The 14,271-nt window shown below is 34.4% G+C and overlaps 2 protein-coding genes across 2 annotated transcripts; both read right to left on the reverse strand.

The window, feature by feature from the left end:
* Nucleotides 1–1,838: 1,838 nt before the first annotated feature.
* Nucleotides 1,839–3,827, reverse strand: LOC133196056 (uncharacterized). Its single transcript, XM_061332007.1, has one exon. It carries the CDS (start codon nucleotides 3,825–3,827, stop codon nucleotides 1,839–1,841), a length of 1,989 nt encoding a protein of 662 aa, XP_061187991.1.
* A 748-nt stretch (nucleotides 3,828–4,575) lies between these two features.
* On the reverse strand, nucleotides 4,576–5,677 carry LOC133202832 (uncharacterized). The gene is made up of 2 exons (XM_061338742.1): nucleotides 5,380–5,677; nucleotides 4,576–5,287 (listed from the first exon to the last, which is right to left on the reverse strand). The coding sequence occupies exons 1-2, from the start codon at nucleotides 5,480–5,482 to the stop codon at nucleotides 5,058–5,060; spliced, it is 333 nt and encodes a 110-aa protein (XP_061194726.1). The 5' UTR covers nucleotides 5,483–5,677; the 3' UTR covers nucleotides 4,576–5,057.
* Nucleotides 5,678–14,271: the final 8,594 nt, after the last annotated feature.

Consider the following 14,271-nt stretch of genomic DNA (forward strand, 5'->3'; position numbering starts at 1 on the left):
TTTCCTCGGTTTTTGCTCTGGCCTCTTCCCGGGTTAATCCCTCTTTGATGTATTTATCGTACTTTTGATCCCATTCTGTCTCGTTGTTCTCTTTGGCTTTATCCATGAGAACGTTAAAAACTTCATGTTCGCGGTTATCTTCATCTTCTTTCATCTCTGTGGGTTCGAATGGGATCCATTTTGCAGGTGGTTGGCCCTCCTCCATTTCCACATCGTCTCCCTTTCGTTTAAGAGAAAAATTTTCGGGACACCATCTTTTTACATGTCTCTGGAGGTCATGCATGCTTTCGAACACAAGACCACATTCGTCACAGGAAGGCATCTCGTCTAGATCGGGATTGGTAGGTGCTGTTTCTGGGAATTGCAATTGATCAGCTGAAGAATGCTGCGCAAAATGATAGGTTGTTAATTGATCTAGCTCTGAATGCGTCTGAATGTTAGGCGTGTCGTTGTGAGTATGAGAGATGACATCTGAAGGTTGCGATTTTATAGAATTCAAGACGTTTGTGCGCAGGCGCAGATGTTCGGGTGTGGTCGGCTTCAAGTCGATCAGTAGGTATCCATAAGGCTTGGAAATGGCTTCTTTAAAATGTCTCAACAGGTGTTGAGGATTTTCGGGATACATCTGTCGAGCCAAAGTCATGACTTGCTGTCTATCCACAGGATTGTTAAACAGGACCAGATAGTGGCAATTTCGTCTCTGGGTGGGATCTTTGTTGTAATACAGATTTTGATTGATAGCCACAACTGACAAATTTCTGTGATGACTACCCTCCGTAAACAACTCGTTGATTCTAGAATCTTTGGCCGTCGTAGACATGAGATCGTCTAGTATCACAAGATTCCTTGTTCCAGGGTGAATAAACGAATCTTGCTCCAGATCTAATGGAATGCCCTGTATAAATTCGACTGAGGGATACACAGTGGCTTTGATGATGTCATATAGGGGTTGCCATCGCTTATAGAGCCACAAGATTCTCTCCGGAGGAGGGGAAATCTTGCTCATACAATGTTGCAACAACGTTTTTACAAAATAAGTCTTGCCGGAGCAGGTGGGTCCTGACACATTAGCCGTAAAAGGATGTTGAAACATAAACTCTTCTTGTTGTTGTTGTTGCTGCTGTTGTTGTTGCTGCTGCTGTTGTTGTTGCAGTAACAAAGGCAGCTGTTGTTGTTGCTGCAAAGGTAGTTGTTGCAAGGACAGCTGTTGTTGTTGCTGTTGTTGTTGTGACACTTCGGATTCCTGCACACCGTGTTTATATTTCACATGTCTTTTCAAACTATCAGGCCAGACGTATACACTTGAGCTCAGATTGCAAGGATACATGTTAACCCTTTGACGTCCTCCTATATTATGGCAAAAATAATTTATTTTTTTATTTTTATGATGTTTTCCACGTGATCTCATTTGCATATTGTTTGTAAGTGAATATGTTATTAGAAAAAGTTGCACACCTCCAACAATTCCTCTGAAATGCATGGACTCCGGAATCCTAGTTTCCCGCGTCTTTAAACTCCGGAATCCAAGGTCACCGGAATCCTTGGACTCCGGAAACCTAAAGATCCGCGGCGGTGCCCCCCGGGATCCTTTGCTGAACGTGTTTAATTAAAACAAAATATTCTTGTTTTTCATGCATTTATTCACAATTCTGTGTACACTGAATACATGTAATACAGACTTTTTATGCATTATACATAGGACACGTAAATCGTTTAATAACAAACATATGATAATAATAACAATGCACTATACATCTTATGTCTTATATTCTATAATGGACACGTAACCTGTTTCATAACAAACCTATGATAATAATAATAAGAATGCACAAAACATCTTAAGTCTTAAAATGACCATGAGCTAAGGTGTGAATACCGTCCTGAAGAATGTGCCTCTTATCGTCAAAGGGGCTCAGACTGGTTTTATTTAGAACAACAGTGTATATATGGTGGTTAAATGATCTGAACGTCACCATCGACTCCATCTGAAACTCTTTTTTTAAAAGACAATTTTTATAGTTTTCGTGTTGTATGCTCGATTGCACGACTGCCTTTTTCACGCCCTTGGCTCTTTTCTTTTCTTCTTGACAAATAAATTCGTTCTCGTTTTGAACTATTTTCTTTTCGTAAATGAAACTGTACATCTTGGGCTTTAGACCTACGAATTCTCGCATGATATGACCTTGACATTCATCCTTCATTTTACCTAAGACCTTTTTGTTGACATTGCTATGAAGAAAATGTGTTACGGGGTAATCACTGAAATCAAAGCAATGCTGACTCTCCATCATATCTACATACACATCCTCGGTGGATATGTCGTAGCACAAAGAGTCTGTGTCTGTAAAGCAGAGAGCGGCGCGATTACCATACTTTTCCTTGATGTAATTGTAGTGGAAATCGTACATCAAGACTTTGGAAAGTTCCAAAATGGAAAACCCCACATAAATTGGTCTGTTGAGGACCAACTTTTGTTTGGTAAGCTCTACAGAAGCAAGATCTTCGTTGAAGATCTTGAAGGATTTAAACCCAGGTTTAGCCGAAAGCTTTAAGAGTCTTTTCTTCTTGTGAACGAGTTGAATGTCCACCCTTTTCCGCAGATTTTCCATGGTCTTCCCGAAAACACTGTTATTCATGAGGTTGAAAAAATCTCTCTCAAACTCGTTTTTGGCCCCTTTTCGCATTGTCGTATTGAAATCGATATAAGTTTTCAGCCAAGGGCTCTGCTTAAAAGACAGTACCCGATGGACTTTGGTCAGTCTCATTCCCAAAGCCAGGTAGAGTTGCAAATTTCTGTAGTGGACAACATATTTCTCTTTATCAAAAAGATTTGGAACTAACTTGGTGGCAGAGCCATCTTTCATTCCAAGCCTAGTTAAAAGGTCTTTCTGATATGGTGAAAGCATCTCTGGTTTTATTTTAAATGATTCGGGAGCTAACGGATAGTCACTGTGGCAGTCATGCAATTCCGAGGGATATTTCAGATCTACTTCAAAGATATAGCCAGTGTCCCCCTCTATCTCGTCAGAGGTAAGCCAACAAAAATCATGAGTTGGTAGAGGTTGACTCATGGCCCACCCGTACAGATTGTTAGCATCTAAGTACATCAGATAGTTTGAAGGTTGATGCGGATCGTAGTCGTTTAGATAGGGAATATTGGCTTTCGCGTACCTTTTAGAAATCATAGCAATACCACCCCTGAGCCCTTTTTCCACGAAAAGATGCATGTCCGGATCTGTTAATAACTCGAGCTCCACGCCCGTCATTTTCAGAGCGGCCTGCCAAGCTAATCCCGGGGCCGTGTAAAAATGAGCCGCATCGAGACCGTACATTTCAAGACAAAGACTTCGGAAATTTTCAAACACGTCTGCGAGAAGATGCACGTCTGTCTCCATGTACAGATCGTGGTATTGTCCTAAATTTTTAATTTGAAAAACGTCCCACACCCACTGTGCATGTACATAGTCTTTATCAGACACGGTCTTTCCGTCTAGATCATTGTAGAAAGCCCGTTGGGGTGGGAGTGTCGACTCCTGAAATCTTTTAAAGGAGTTCATGTATCGATACGGATAAACTCCTTTTCTACTGAGCAACTGGAGTTTTGATTGCTCATTTCCAGGATGAGAGGAGGCAACGTAAGCTCGTACATGAGGAAACTTATGGATGCCTTCTTTTCCGAGATTGGCAGAGAGTTTGTCAAGGGAAGTTGACAAAAATTGAAATGTGTCTACGAAGTCTAGTTTCCCTAGCGAAAATGAAATGTACTTCTCATGATTCTGGGGGATGCAGCTGATCTTTTTATGCTTGATTTTGCCAGTGGCGGTCATAATGTGATGAGCATCATAACCCTTGAGGTTATGAAAGAATACTGGGATTCTTTCTCTCAGTCTAAAGTTTAGATTACAGCTGCTGTGAGCAGCACCCCGGAATTTCCCCGTCACATGAAGTGATCACGAACAATGTCATCCCCCAGCACTTGGCTACAAATGCAACAATGGGTGGCTGATTGGAAAGCAGCAATTTCTTCGTCGGACAAATGCATCGGCCTTGGGTTCTTAAAAGCCTTCACGAGGCGTTCTTCTACGTTGACCATGTGCTCAATAAACTTGTCAACGACATCGGGGCCGCGATACGTCACGTGATTTTCAACGGTTTCTGGTGAAATGCCTACAACTTTGTAAGTAAAACCAGACGGTACGTGACGAGCTAACTTGATGGTAGAGGACTTGCTGGGATCCAGTTGACATCCATAATGCCTCTCTAGAACACTCTCAAAGTCAGCATAGATCACAAACGGAACTTTGAGTTGCTTAGATACATCTGTATACCTCAGCCATTTGTCCTCCTCAGTTGGCATTTCGGTACGCTGCGCACCATGTACTTGGCAGTTAGGGACATGTCTCTTGAGAAGACTTTCTTTTGTAAAACCATGGAGACAGTAATGACAATAGAAATATTGGTTATTATCTCCGTTTTGATCTCCCATCAATCTGTTGAAATTTTTGATCCAACAGTAGTGATGCTTTGACTCTTTGGAAATTACAAGGAGATCAACATGTTTTAACCCTCTTTCTTTAGTGAGATGAAGGGGATAAAGTTCACTTTTTTCATACCCAAACACGTTCACAGAGATGTTGTTCCTTTTCTCGAATTTAGGAATGTCTCCGATTCGAACCGGGAACGGAATGTCTGTAAAATCGAGTCTATCCACATGTTGTACATAATTTATAACTCGCTGAGGGTCTTTTGTGGCAGGGTAAAGAGATGCCAACACTGACCACATGAAGCATTTTTGATCAGAATTCTGAACATTGATGATGGCTTTCTTGTTTGCTAATTTAGGTGGCAGCGGTAGGAAACTCGAACCTTTAATCGGATTATATTGGACGATATGGATGTTGACTCCCAGAACTTTATCAAGTGCCCAGTTACTACATTCTCTTTGGTATTCAACAAAAGAGTTAACAATTTTCATGATGCTCTCTCTTAGTGCAGACTCGATGTCTTCGTTTTTGAGAACTATGTGACATCTTCCGTGGAAAAAGGGTTCAGCATGCTCAATTTGATCCCCTCTGGTCTTGGTGAAACGAACTTGTAAGGTAAGGTAAAATTTCATTCTTTTTCTTTTGAGGCGTTCTTCTTTCAGAATTGATCTGATTGTCTCTTCTTTGATTTTTAAGAAGGTCAAAGGATCGTATTTGCTTTTTTTCGGTAGCCTCTAGAAATATTTTCTTTAAATTTCCCTCAATGGCATCTTCCTCGGTGATACATTCATTTGTGTCATCAGCTGAATAGTAATAAATAATCAGAGATAAATTTCATGTCTGAAAATTACACAATAATAATGTGAATAATATTAGAAAAAAACACTAATGCTACCTTTAGGGCTAATTGATGAATCTCCGCTGCCAAGTTGAATTTTGGAATTAGGGTTTACATTTTCTTTGTCGATGTTGTTCGAGGCTTGTGGATGATCTCCCATTTCAGGATTGCCATGTTGGGATTCCAGACCTGAAATTCTGGAGTGACTTCTAATGTGACGTAAATAGCTGTCCCTTCTGTTAAAGCTTTTACCGCATGTTGGACAACGTGAGGATTCTAACCCATGTGTAGTTCGCTGATGTCGATGTAAATTCGATATTCGAGTGAAATACTTTCCACAATCCTCACAGAGAAACTGATCAGCAGGCATGATTTTCCCTGTAAAAGGGTAACATTCATAGATTTGACAAATACATTTGTAATAATTATTTCCTAATGATTAAATAAACTAATTCTATGCCTAGCTTGCTAATGCAATTGAAAAAAAAAACCTAGTAAAATTGTTTACTCGACCGTTCGATTATGAAGCCTTTAAATCTCACAATTGAATGGCGAAATTGAGCGGCCGAGACCTTTTAACAGAAACGTTGCGAAATTACTCATCTGGAAAACCCAAACATTAAACAGCTGTCTGAAGATTTTTTGTGCATATATTTTTAAGCCCCCCTTCTAACTAAAATAACTTCACTGCAGTGAGTTAAGGTTTGTTCATATTTTTTTTTTCATTTACATTGCACATACACAAGAAATTGCATTATTTAACGCATCCTTTTAATTACTTTTTCATAAGTTAATAAAATGGTTCCTACCTCATTTAGATATAATTTCCCACTCCATACAATTGAACCACAATGCAAACTCTTCTTAAACACTTTATAAGGTGTTACTTCTTTCGCAGATGTGACACATTAGATTTATATGTATGCAGTTCATCAATTTATACTGTAACAATCTCCATGGTGATAATTGAAAATCAAGTCGTCTGATTGGCTTCTTCGTTATTACCTCATTTTAAACGTCATTACCCGAGTAACTTTCCATTAAAATTTGTAATTTTCCATTTAGAAATTCCAAACCATTTATTTATAGATCTGTACAAATTTCTAATATTTGACTGTCTGTCAAAACTATTCAGCTTCCTTTGTATATGATAATGAATTCATTTACAATGTATACTTGATAATCACTATATGGCATGAAATTAACTTCCAATAAATTCATATTAGCTCTTAGTATAGGAAAATGCTGATAAAAGTATGACAATTGTGGTCTTATTTTATTGTTTATTTTAAAGTTTCGTCAGATTTAAGAGTAGTATTGTTACTCCTGTTCTCCTTCTTAGATTATCATGAGGATGTAGTAGACATTGAATTGTACTTATCTTTATTTATGACGTGTATACCTGTAGTGTATCGGTACAAAGATGCCGTATTTATATTTGTCTTTCACTACAATCACTATAATGTATAAATTGAATAGAAGAGTGCTGATGCTTAAAGCATTTAAATGCCCGTGTTCATCGAGACATGTTTCTACCTGTAATGTTTCGGTTGACTGATGCCCCATTTAAATGTCTCATTCAACACTGTCCCATTTTTAAACCTCCATTGTTCACATTTTCAATACACCATTAATCGATAGTACAACAGAGTTTTACGTCATGGAAAAAACCCATTAGGGACCACAAAAGGCCCTTTGCGTTCCCTTTATTGACTTGATCGATTTAAGGGTCTCGTCTGATCATGGTGATTATTTCTTTTGTTGCCTTCAACAATGACCCCATGACCTTGCGGAATTTCCCAGTCTAAATTAAGAAATTGCTTTTGTTCCATTCTTTATCATCATTTCTATGACCTATTGTTTCAAGATATAATAATCATTGACGTCACGGGGTCATCGATCTCTTTTTTGATGATGACCAATTGTTTTAAATCATTCATGAGTAAAGAGGGTGTGTTTGTTTCCATGGTTATTTATGACGTCAATGGCTCCACAGCTCCACTGTGGAGCTCCATGTTAAGTATCTGCGCCAGAACTCTGGTTTTTACACTACTCCGATAGGTGTAATTGTGTAAACGCATGGCAGGCCGTTTTTAACACATAGGTAACGTATTATTTGTAGAAACCCTATTTAACTGTTTTGTATAAGTACTCAATGTGTCCTGATTATCTCCTGATTTTCAGCTTGGTGAGACGACCGTTTGGATTAGTCACGCTTCCTTGCTCACAACACCTGTAAATTTTATATCAATTTGTATTTTGCACTGCCTTGATAAACTGAGAATATTATGACTTGTCTGTTTATTACGCTACTATTTATGTATTATTGAACATATAATTATCAGGACTAACTAAACTTGTTTTTAGAGGCAGTTTGGATAAAAAATACATTATATTTTATTCATGGCACAACATGATAATGTAATCTTATAATAAAAGAAAGTTATGTTGTTGTTTGGAGGAAGAATAATTCAATGTCCTATATTAGACTCAATATATTTTTTTGGAGTCATCAAATGTGGCTTGAATTTAATCTTGAGACTATTTAAATTTAAAAAAATCTGAGACCATTGATGTCCAAAACACATCTTTCTTTAATATTATATGATGTAGTATTTTAAAACATAGAACTTACATAAATTGGAAAAGAATTTTTCTTGAAAAAAGATGAACCTCTTTTCAAAGGTCACCTCTCTATAAAGGTCACTTTTAATGGTTCCCGCAGGTGACTGCTTAATACAGGTTTGACTGTATATACAATTGATTTGGGAAATTTTTTTTGTCATCACATCACAAACGTTTGAGATTTCTCGTTATTTTTAAAAAGGGGAAAAATATGCACAAATTATGTTCAATTTTGACTTAAGTTTTTATAGAGTTGCTTGCTCACGAATCATTTTCAGATATTTCATTGATATAATCATTCTACACATTTTATCCAAAGATGGAGTCAGAGCAAACCAAAATATGAACGTCCAAGAAATGACTTAATAAACACTATTCTTCAACTTAACCAGCAAAACAAAATAGACATTCATTTTTATTATGTGGAAATGAATCGTTGTCTACCGATGCAAATATTCAAATTTTCTCTACTGTCCGGAAATTTATTCGAGAATCAGATAAATTCTAATTCAAAACAGTGTCTTTGATTTCAATATGTATAATATAGTATGACAATCAAATTGTATTCATTGTTTGTATAACAAGGAGAGGATCGATCTATTAAGTTGAAAGAACTTGTATCCAATCCTTTTGTATAAATATACAATAAAAACGTTCAAATCAGAGTAAACCTGCGCTTGATATATTTCAATCAAATTATCGCCGTAAAATACCTTATTTTTTTCAAAAATTATTAAATGGGCGAATTATCGTTAATTTTTGACGTCATATTTACCTTATATTGTCATGGAGCATAAAAAAAAAATAATGCTGTAAAGTCTGAATTTTCTGTTTTTCACTCTCTTTGAATTTTAATTTTTTTTTCGAAGGGAAGTGGAGATAACGAAAACAAGTAGAATAGGATTACCATTTTTAATGCAGCAACTGAAACGTCTATAATAGTTTCAAGAAAAAAAAGAAGATAATTTTAAAATAAAAATTGAGAAAGAAATAAAAATCGATAAGACAAAAATTATAGATTTAAGCCAATTTTCAATAAAATTATGACATTTTATTTACTACAATATGTTCCGTGTTGTAATCCTGTGGAGGAGGTTGTTCAAAATAAATGTCAGCTACATGTATAATCGTTTTCAGAAACGAAATGAAATCCGTCAGAATATCCTGAAGATACATCAAAAACAGATATTGCGTGGTAAGTCGTTATGCTACAGCTTGTACTCGCTTCATTTTACATCCGTTTACGTTTGCATTTGTAACTGTTCATTTAAAAAACAAAGGATATTCATTTTCAGAAACATACATTCATTTTGTACACATCCTCCTTTTGTTTTAAGTCAAATTTAACGTTTTTGAGAATGTCCTGGGAAATAATTTAACGAGCTGTATAGCAATTTAGAGTTGATTAAATATTGCAACTGAACATATCAAATCAAAATTAAATACCGAAGTAAATTAAATATATCAACTGAATTGCCGTATTAACTGTTTTGCAATGAAAATCTGGTTAACATTTCTAAAATACTACGAAATTTGCTATAATAGACCAACTCCATGCTTATCTTTAATAAAGCGTTTTTTTTTTTAATTTAATGATAGTTATAGTCACATCTTGTATGAATATGCATAGCATTTTTTTCTTCCATGAAACATAATTAATATTTACATGTATAGAATCTGTCATCAGTGGTGGAAACAAATATTACAGTAACTTGCAATTCTCAGCGCAACAAGATGAAAACTAAAAGCCGAAAGTGGCTATCAAAGCCAACCAAGGCTATATAGTAAACGAAAGAATAAATGAAATCCAAACAAAGGACGAGCCAATTTTACACGATAGAAAGAAGTGTAAGATAATATATAATGGCTTAAAGAAAAAGTTGTTCAGGCTATTATTAAGCTTTTTTTCTTCAATATTCTTAAGAAATATAAACAAAACTTAATTAATGTAAGTAATACTTTTTCTTGCATGTCTGTAATGATCTGAATTATATCAATAAACATGAGCTTCCAGAGAGTGAATGTACACAATTATCATATTCGCTGACTCTCCGTTTGGTTGTCTGTGATAGAATTTTATACAATTATTGTAACTTTTATAACCATATATTTGAAAACTGGTTTTAATCAGATGTGGATACTTAAAGATTCAAAAGAACTTTTAAGAAAAATAGAATACATAAAATTTTATAAAATCAAAACATTTTATCAAAATAATCAAAACGGATTACTTTTCAACACTTTATACATGCATTCCTTACGACAAATGAAAGTCCAGGATTTTTTACTTCATTTACAACTCCTTTTGCAATAAAAATGGACCTTTTTTACTTAATTTAAATAAATTTAAGTAAATTAAGGTATGTCACTCGTGAAATTTGTTATATCAAGGATTTTTTGAGAAGTATATTTTGGATAAGTACTCATATAGTATGACTCAAAATCGCAGAGAAAATGGGGGGTCAGTGTGCATCTAACTGATCTACGGTACAATTAAGTTGACCTTTTTGCACTTAAATTGTAACTCTTTGGTTAATCACTTTAACCGTTATCATATTTTATCAGATGTAACCATGACAATAAACATAATCTTATTTTACGTAAAACAGTTTGAATAATATTTATCATTGAACAAATCATGCAAATTAATGCGCGTAAATTATTGTGTGACCTTTTTGCACTAAAAAAGTCTCATATTTGGGGTATTAAAAATCTAAATAGGCAATAGAATATTTTCTTGTATCAAACTTTTTACGACTTAAGTGCTGATTGGTCAAAAGTATCGAGAAGTTTAAAATAATGAAAGAAAAAGTTGGGGTCAGTGATGTAAATTTTGAAATATTGGTCAAAATATGCGATTTTCTGGCAAAAAACTGTGTAAATTTTATCTCGATTTCCTTAATATATCTTCATTTCTTGGCAAAGTTTGTTGAGCGAAGGTGTAAATTTTGTTATAAAAATATAAATTGAGACCTATATTTACTATTCTAGGCATATCATAATGGAAAATATTCTCTGAGTAAAAGTATGTGAGGCTAAAGTTCCAAAATATTAAATTTAATAAATGTGTAGATTTGCAGAATTTTCTGCTAAATATCCTTCCACCACAAGAAATAGTCCCTTATAAATCTTGCTTCTTTATGAATTTTTGAGCATTTTTTTTAATTGAATGTTGAACATTTTACATTGTTTAATTTAAATATGTTATGAAGATTTAATTGTAATTAAAAGTTTTTAAGTAAGAGGTTCTGACTGAAATTTTCTAAAAGGCTGACGAGTGACATACCTTAAGTAAGTAAATTTACTTACCTTTAATATATACAGATATGTTTTTTTGTCACTTGCCTAGTGCTACGATTAAGTAGCACACAAAGAAAAATCTTGTCACTGGTCTGCAAACTTATTTATTTTAAAAAAATATTCTGATTCTACACACAAGTACTCAGAAGTTGATATTTAAAAGATACTTGAGTTTCTGATTATTTTTGGAGACCATGTCTTCCATTAATCTGTTTGAATTCCTATGGGACTACATATGTAATTGAGCCCCGTTATTTGCAGACCTGTTTTTGTGTTCATATGAAGCTGAATTTATTCGAAAACTTTTTTTTAAAAAAAGAAGCTAAGTCTCTTGATGTACCTTCAATTTAGATAAATCGACGAAGTTTTATCAATTAATAGTATCCATTTTCATTCTTATGTTTTCTATACATCCATTTGCACTTTAAAAAAAAGACACCTTAGAGTATGACACATCTGTTTCATTTTGGGATATTTTACTAGAGAAAGACATTGAGGGCAAATTAACAACTAAACTTAATGATAAATGTCTTTACTTTAACTTTTCTATCCTCAACTGCCCTTTTTATGCAGCATTATATTATCATCACCTGTATAGAGTTGATATCTCAACTGTGATATCTTGATGGGCGAAGGCATGTTTTACGTAAAATTTCTAAAACGAGGCAAGCTATTGACAAATAAGTTGATAATACAAAGATATCAGCAAAGATACCAGCAGTCTCATTTAAAGTCAATATTTCGGGTCATATTGTATTCTTTTAATTGGTGTATATATATTTGAGTGCATATTTTAAGTTGTGTTTTCCTATTAGCATAAGTGAAAAACATGACTAACAATTAACCAAATCGGTGGGTCTTTTTAGAATATGAGTTTTTCTACGGAGAAACCAGCCAAGTTTTATTGGTTTTTTTTCTTCAAATTTTGAAATACTAATGATCGGAAAATGTTACCCATGATTCGACCTAGTTAAAACTGTTTACATGCACTTACATATAGTCCGGAATTTAAAATTAATTAAAAAAAAATAAATTTAAAACAAATTTTGGAGAATTTAATTATTAAAAGCTTACAAAACTTGTTCAAAGATTAAAAAAATCAAAATTCAATGATATTTTCGTCTACTTTTTCTAGGCAATAATGAATTTTAATCAAATGCAAACAAGTTGAATAATGCTTGTGCACATTAAAAACTAACAGTAGCTAATTATCTTGTCAGTCATTCCTCTTTTATGCTGCTTTTTTTCAGTAAATCGTTCCAGTGTGATAAGGAAACTAAAACAATGCGGATTTTGGTTGTAGCTTCGCACACTAGGAATGGTAGTCATGTGTGTTCTATTTATACTAATGAAACTATATAGTCCTCTGCTAATCCATAACTGCACACATTTTTAACTTACTAACAATTGTTATACATGATATAAAGATTTGACTCCCAGGTTCTCTACATCTTTAAATTTAAATTGAACTAATATACCATGTCAACGCTAAATAAACAAATGACAGAGAACGCTAAATGAATAGAGAACGTAAAAAAAAAAATAAAAGTGAAAGATAAAGGAACGGAGACAAAACTCTGAAAAAATGCAACTGAATAGTATGTCGTGGTTAGTTAAGTTAGTTAAGTGTAGTTGCACAACATTCGAAGTGCAAATTGCAAAGATTTTAAAATCTTGCCAAATTCAATGAGAAGATGGTGGTCTTACTTCTACGATCACACCCACAAAGATATCCTCTGTAAAGACTCAACTATTGATGTTATTGGTGTTACACCCATAGTAAAACCTCGTACAAAGCCTACATCTCCTCCTCGGACACCCCCACTAGAACGACCTAATCCATTCATCACAGTAGAAGAACGTGAAAAAGAAGCGTTGTCGTAAAGATTAAAATAAATGTTCTCTCAGTAGTTCATGTTTTCTCTTAGTTATTTCTTTAAAAATATCTGAAAATATACTGGTATGCAGAATCGCTATATATTTTTGGGCGAAGGGTGTCTGTTCCGTTGTGCACTCTGTGTTATCATTTTAAAGGGGAAGCTATAAAAGAGAGCAAAATAAATATATAACAATTTAGTACACCTGAAGTACACAACAAAACTGAATAAAGACTAAATCTTGATATCAATCATTATAATCTGTGAAGGAAAATAGAAAGAAAATCTAAGCAATGCAGGTTAATGTACACTAAATTTAGAGCCTATTGCTAAAAGATTAGATATTATCTGGTATCTTAATTGAACAATTGATATACATTTATTTTGCGTATGTTTGAATTCTAGTATTTTTCCAATGTTTTTAAATTTGTCTATTCTGTTTATTTTGTGATCGATCGACAGGGAATGCTCAATCCTCTATGACACCTAATCCCACTTCTGTTTTCAGAGGTCCACTTATTGTAGGCCCTGTTCACAATTTGTATTGTTTAAATGAATTTTGAGTATGATAAATGTTGGTTTTCTTCACATTTCATTCCTTCAGTGGTGAGAACGTATGATTATATACAAGCCCGTAGGAAGCAATTTCAGTTTGGGGGGGGGGGGTACAGCCATACATTTTTAGTTGAGGGGGCACTATCAACCAAAAATTCCTTGACAAGCCAAAAATAAACAAAACAAAAAACAAATAAAAAGGTCAACAGACGTTTTTATTGAGGGGGCACAAGCATATAGTAGCTCTGTTTTCTATAGTAATCTATATATCGCCAGTTCCTACGGCCATAATATAGGACTTAAAAATATTTCAATTCGTGTCGAAGAAAATCATTTGTCTTGTAACACAATTCATAGTAAAAAAATTTAATCCAAATACATTGTGTTATAATCTTTCCTATTTTAAACGAGAAAATTCAAGAGTCCTTTTCAAGGAAATGGTTGTCTAATCGGAGTTCACACGTAGCAATATACCATAAATATTGTCTTTCTATCACTTTTATTTATAAGATAAAAAGCATTAAAAGTAACATGTCCAAGAAACTGAGCCAAACTGCTGTGTAACTACTGCATAAATTCCTAATTTCTCAGC

The sequence above is a fragment of the Saccostrea echinata genome, unplaced genomic scaffold (genome assembly GCF_033153115.1).
Source record: "Saccostrea echinata isolate AGI-Se365-2 ecotype Australia unplaced genomic scaffold, CSIRO_AGI_Sech_v1 ptg000001l, whole genome shotgun sequence".
In the NCBI taxonomy this organism is placed as follows: Eukaryota; Metazoa; Mollusca; class Bivalvia; order Ostreida; family Ostreidae; genus Saccostrea; species Saccostrea echinata.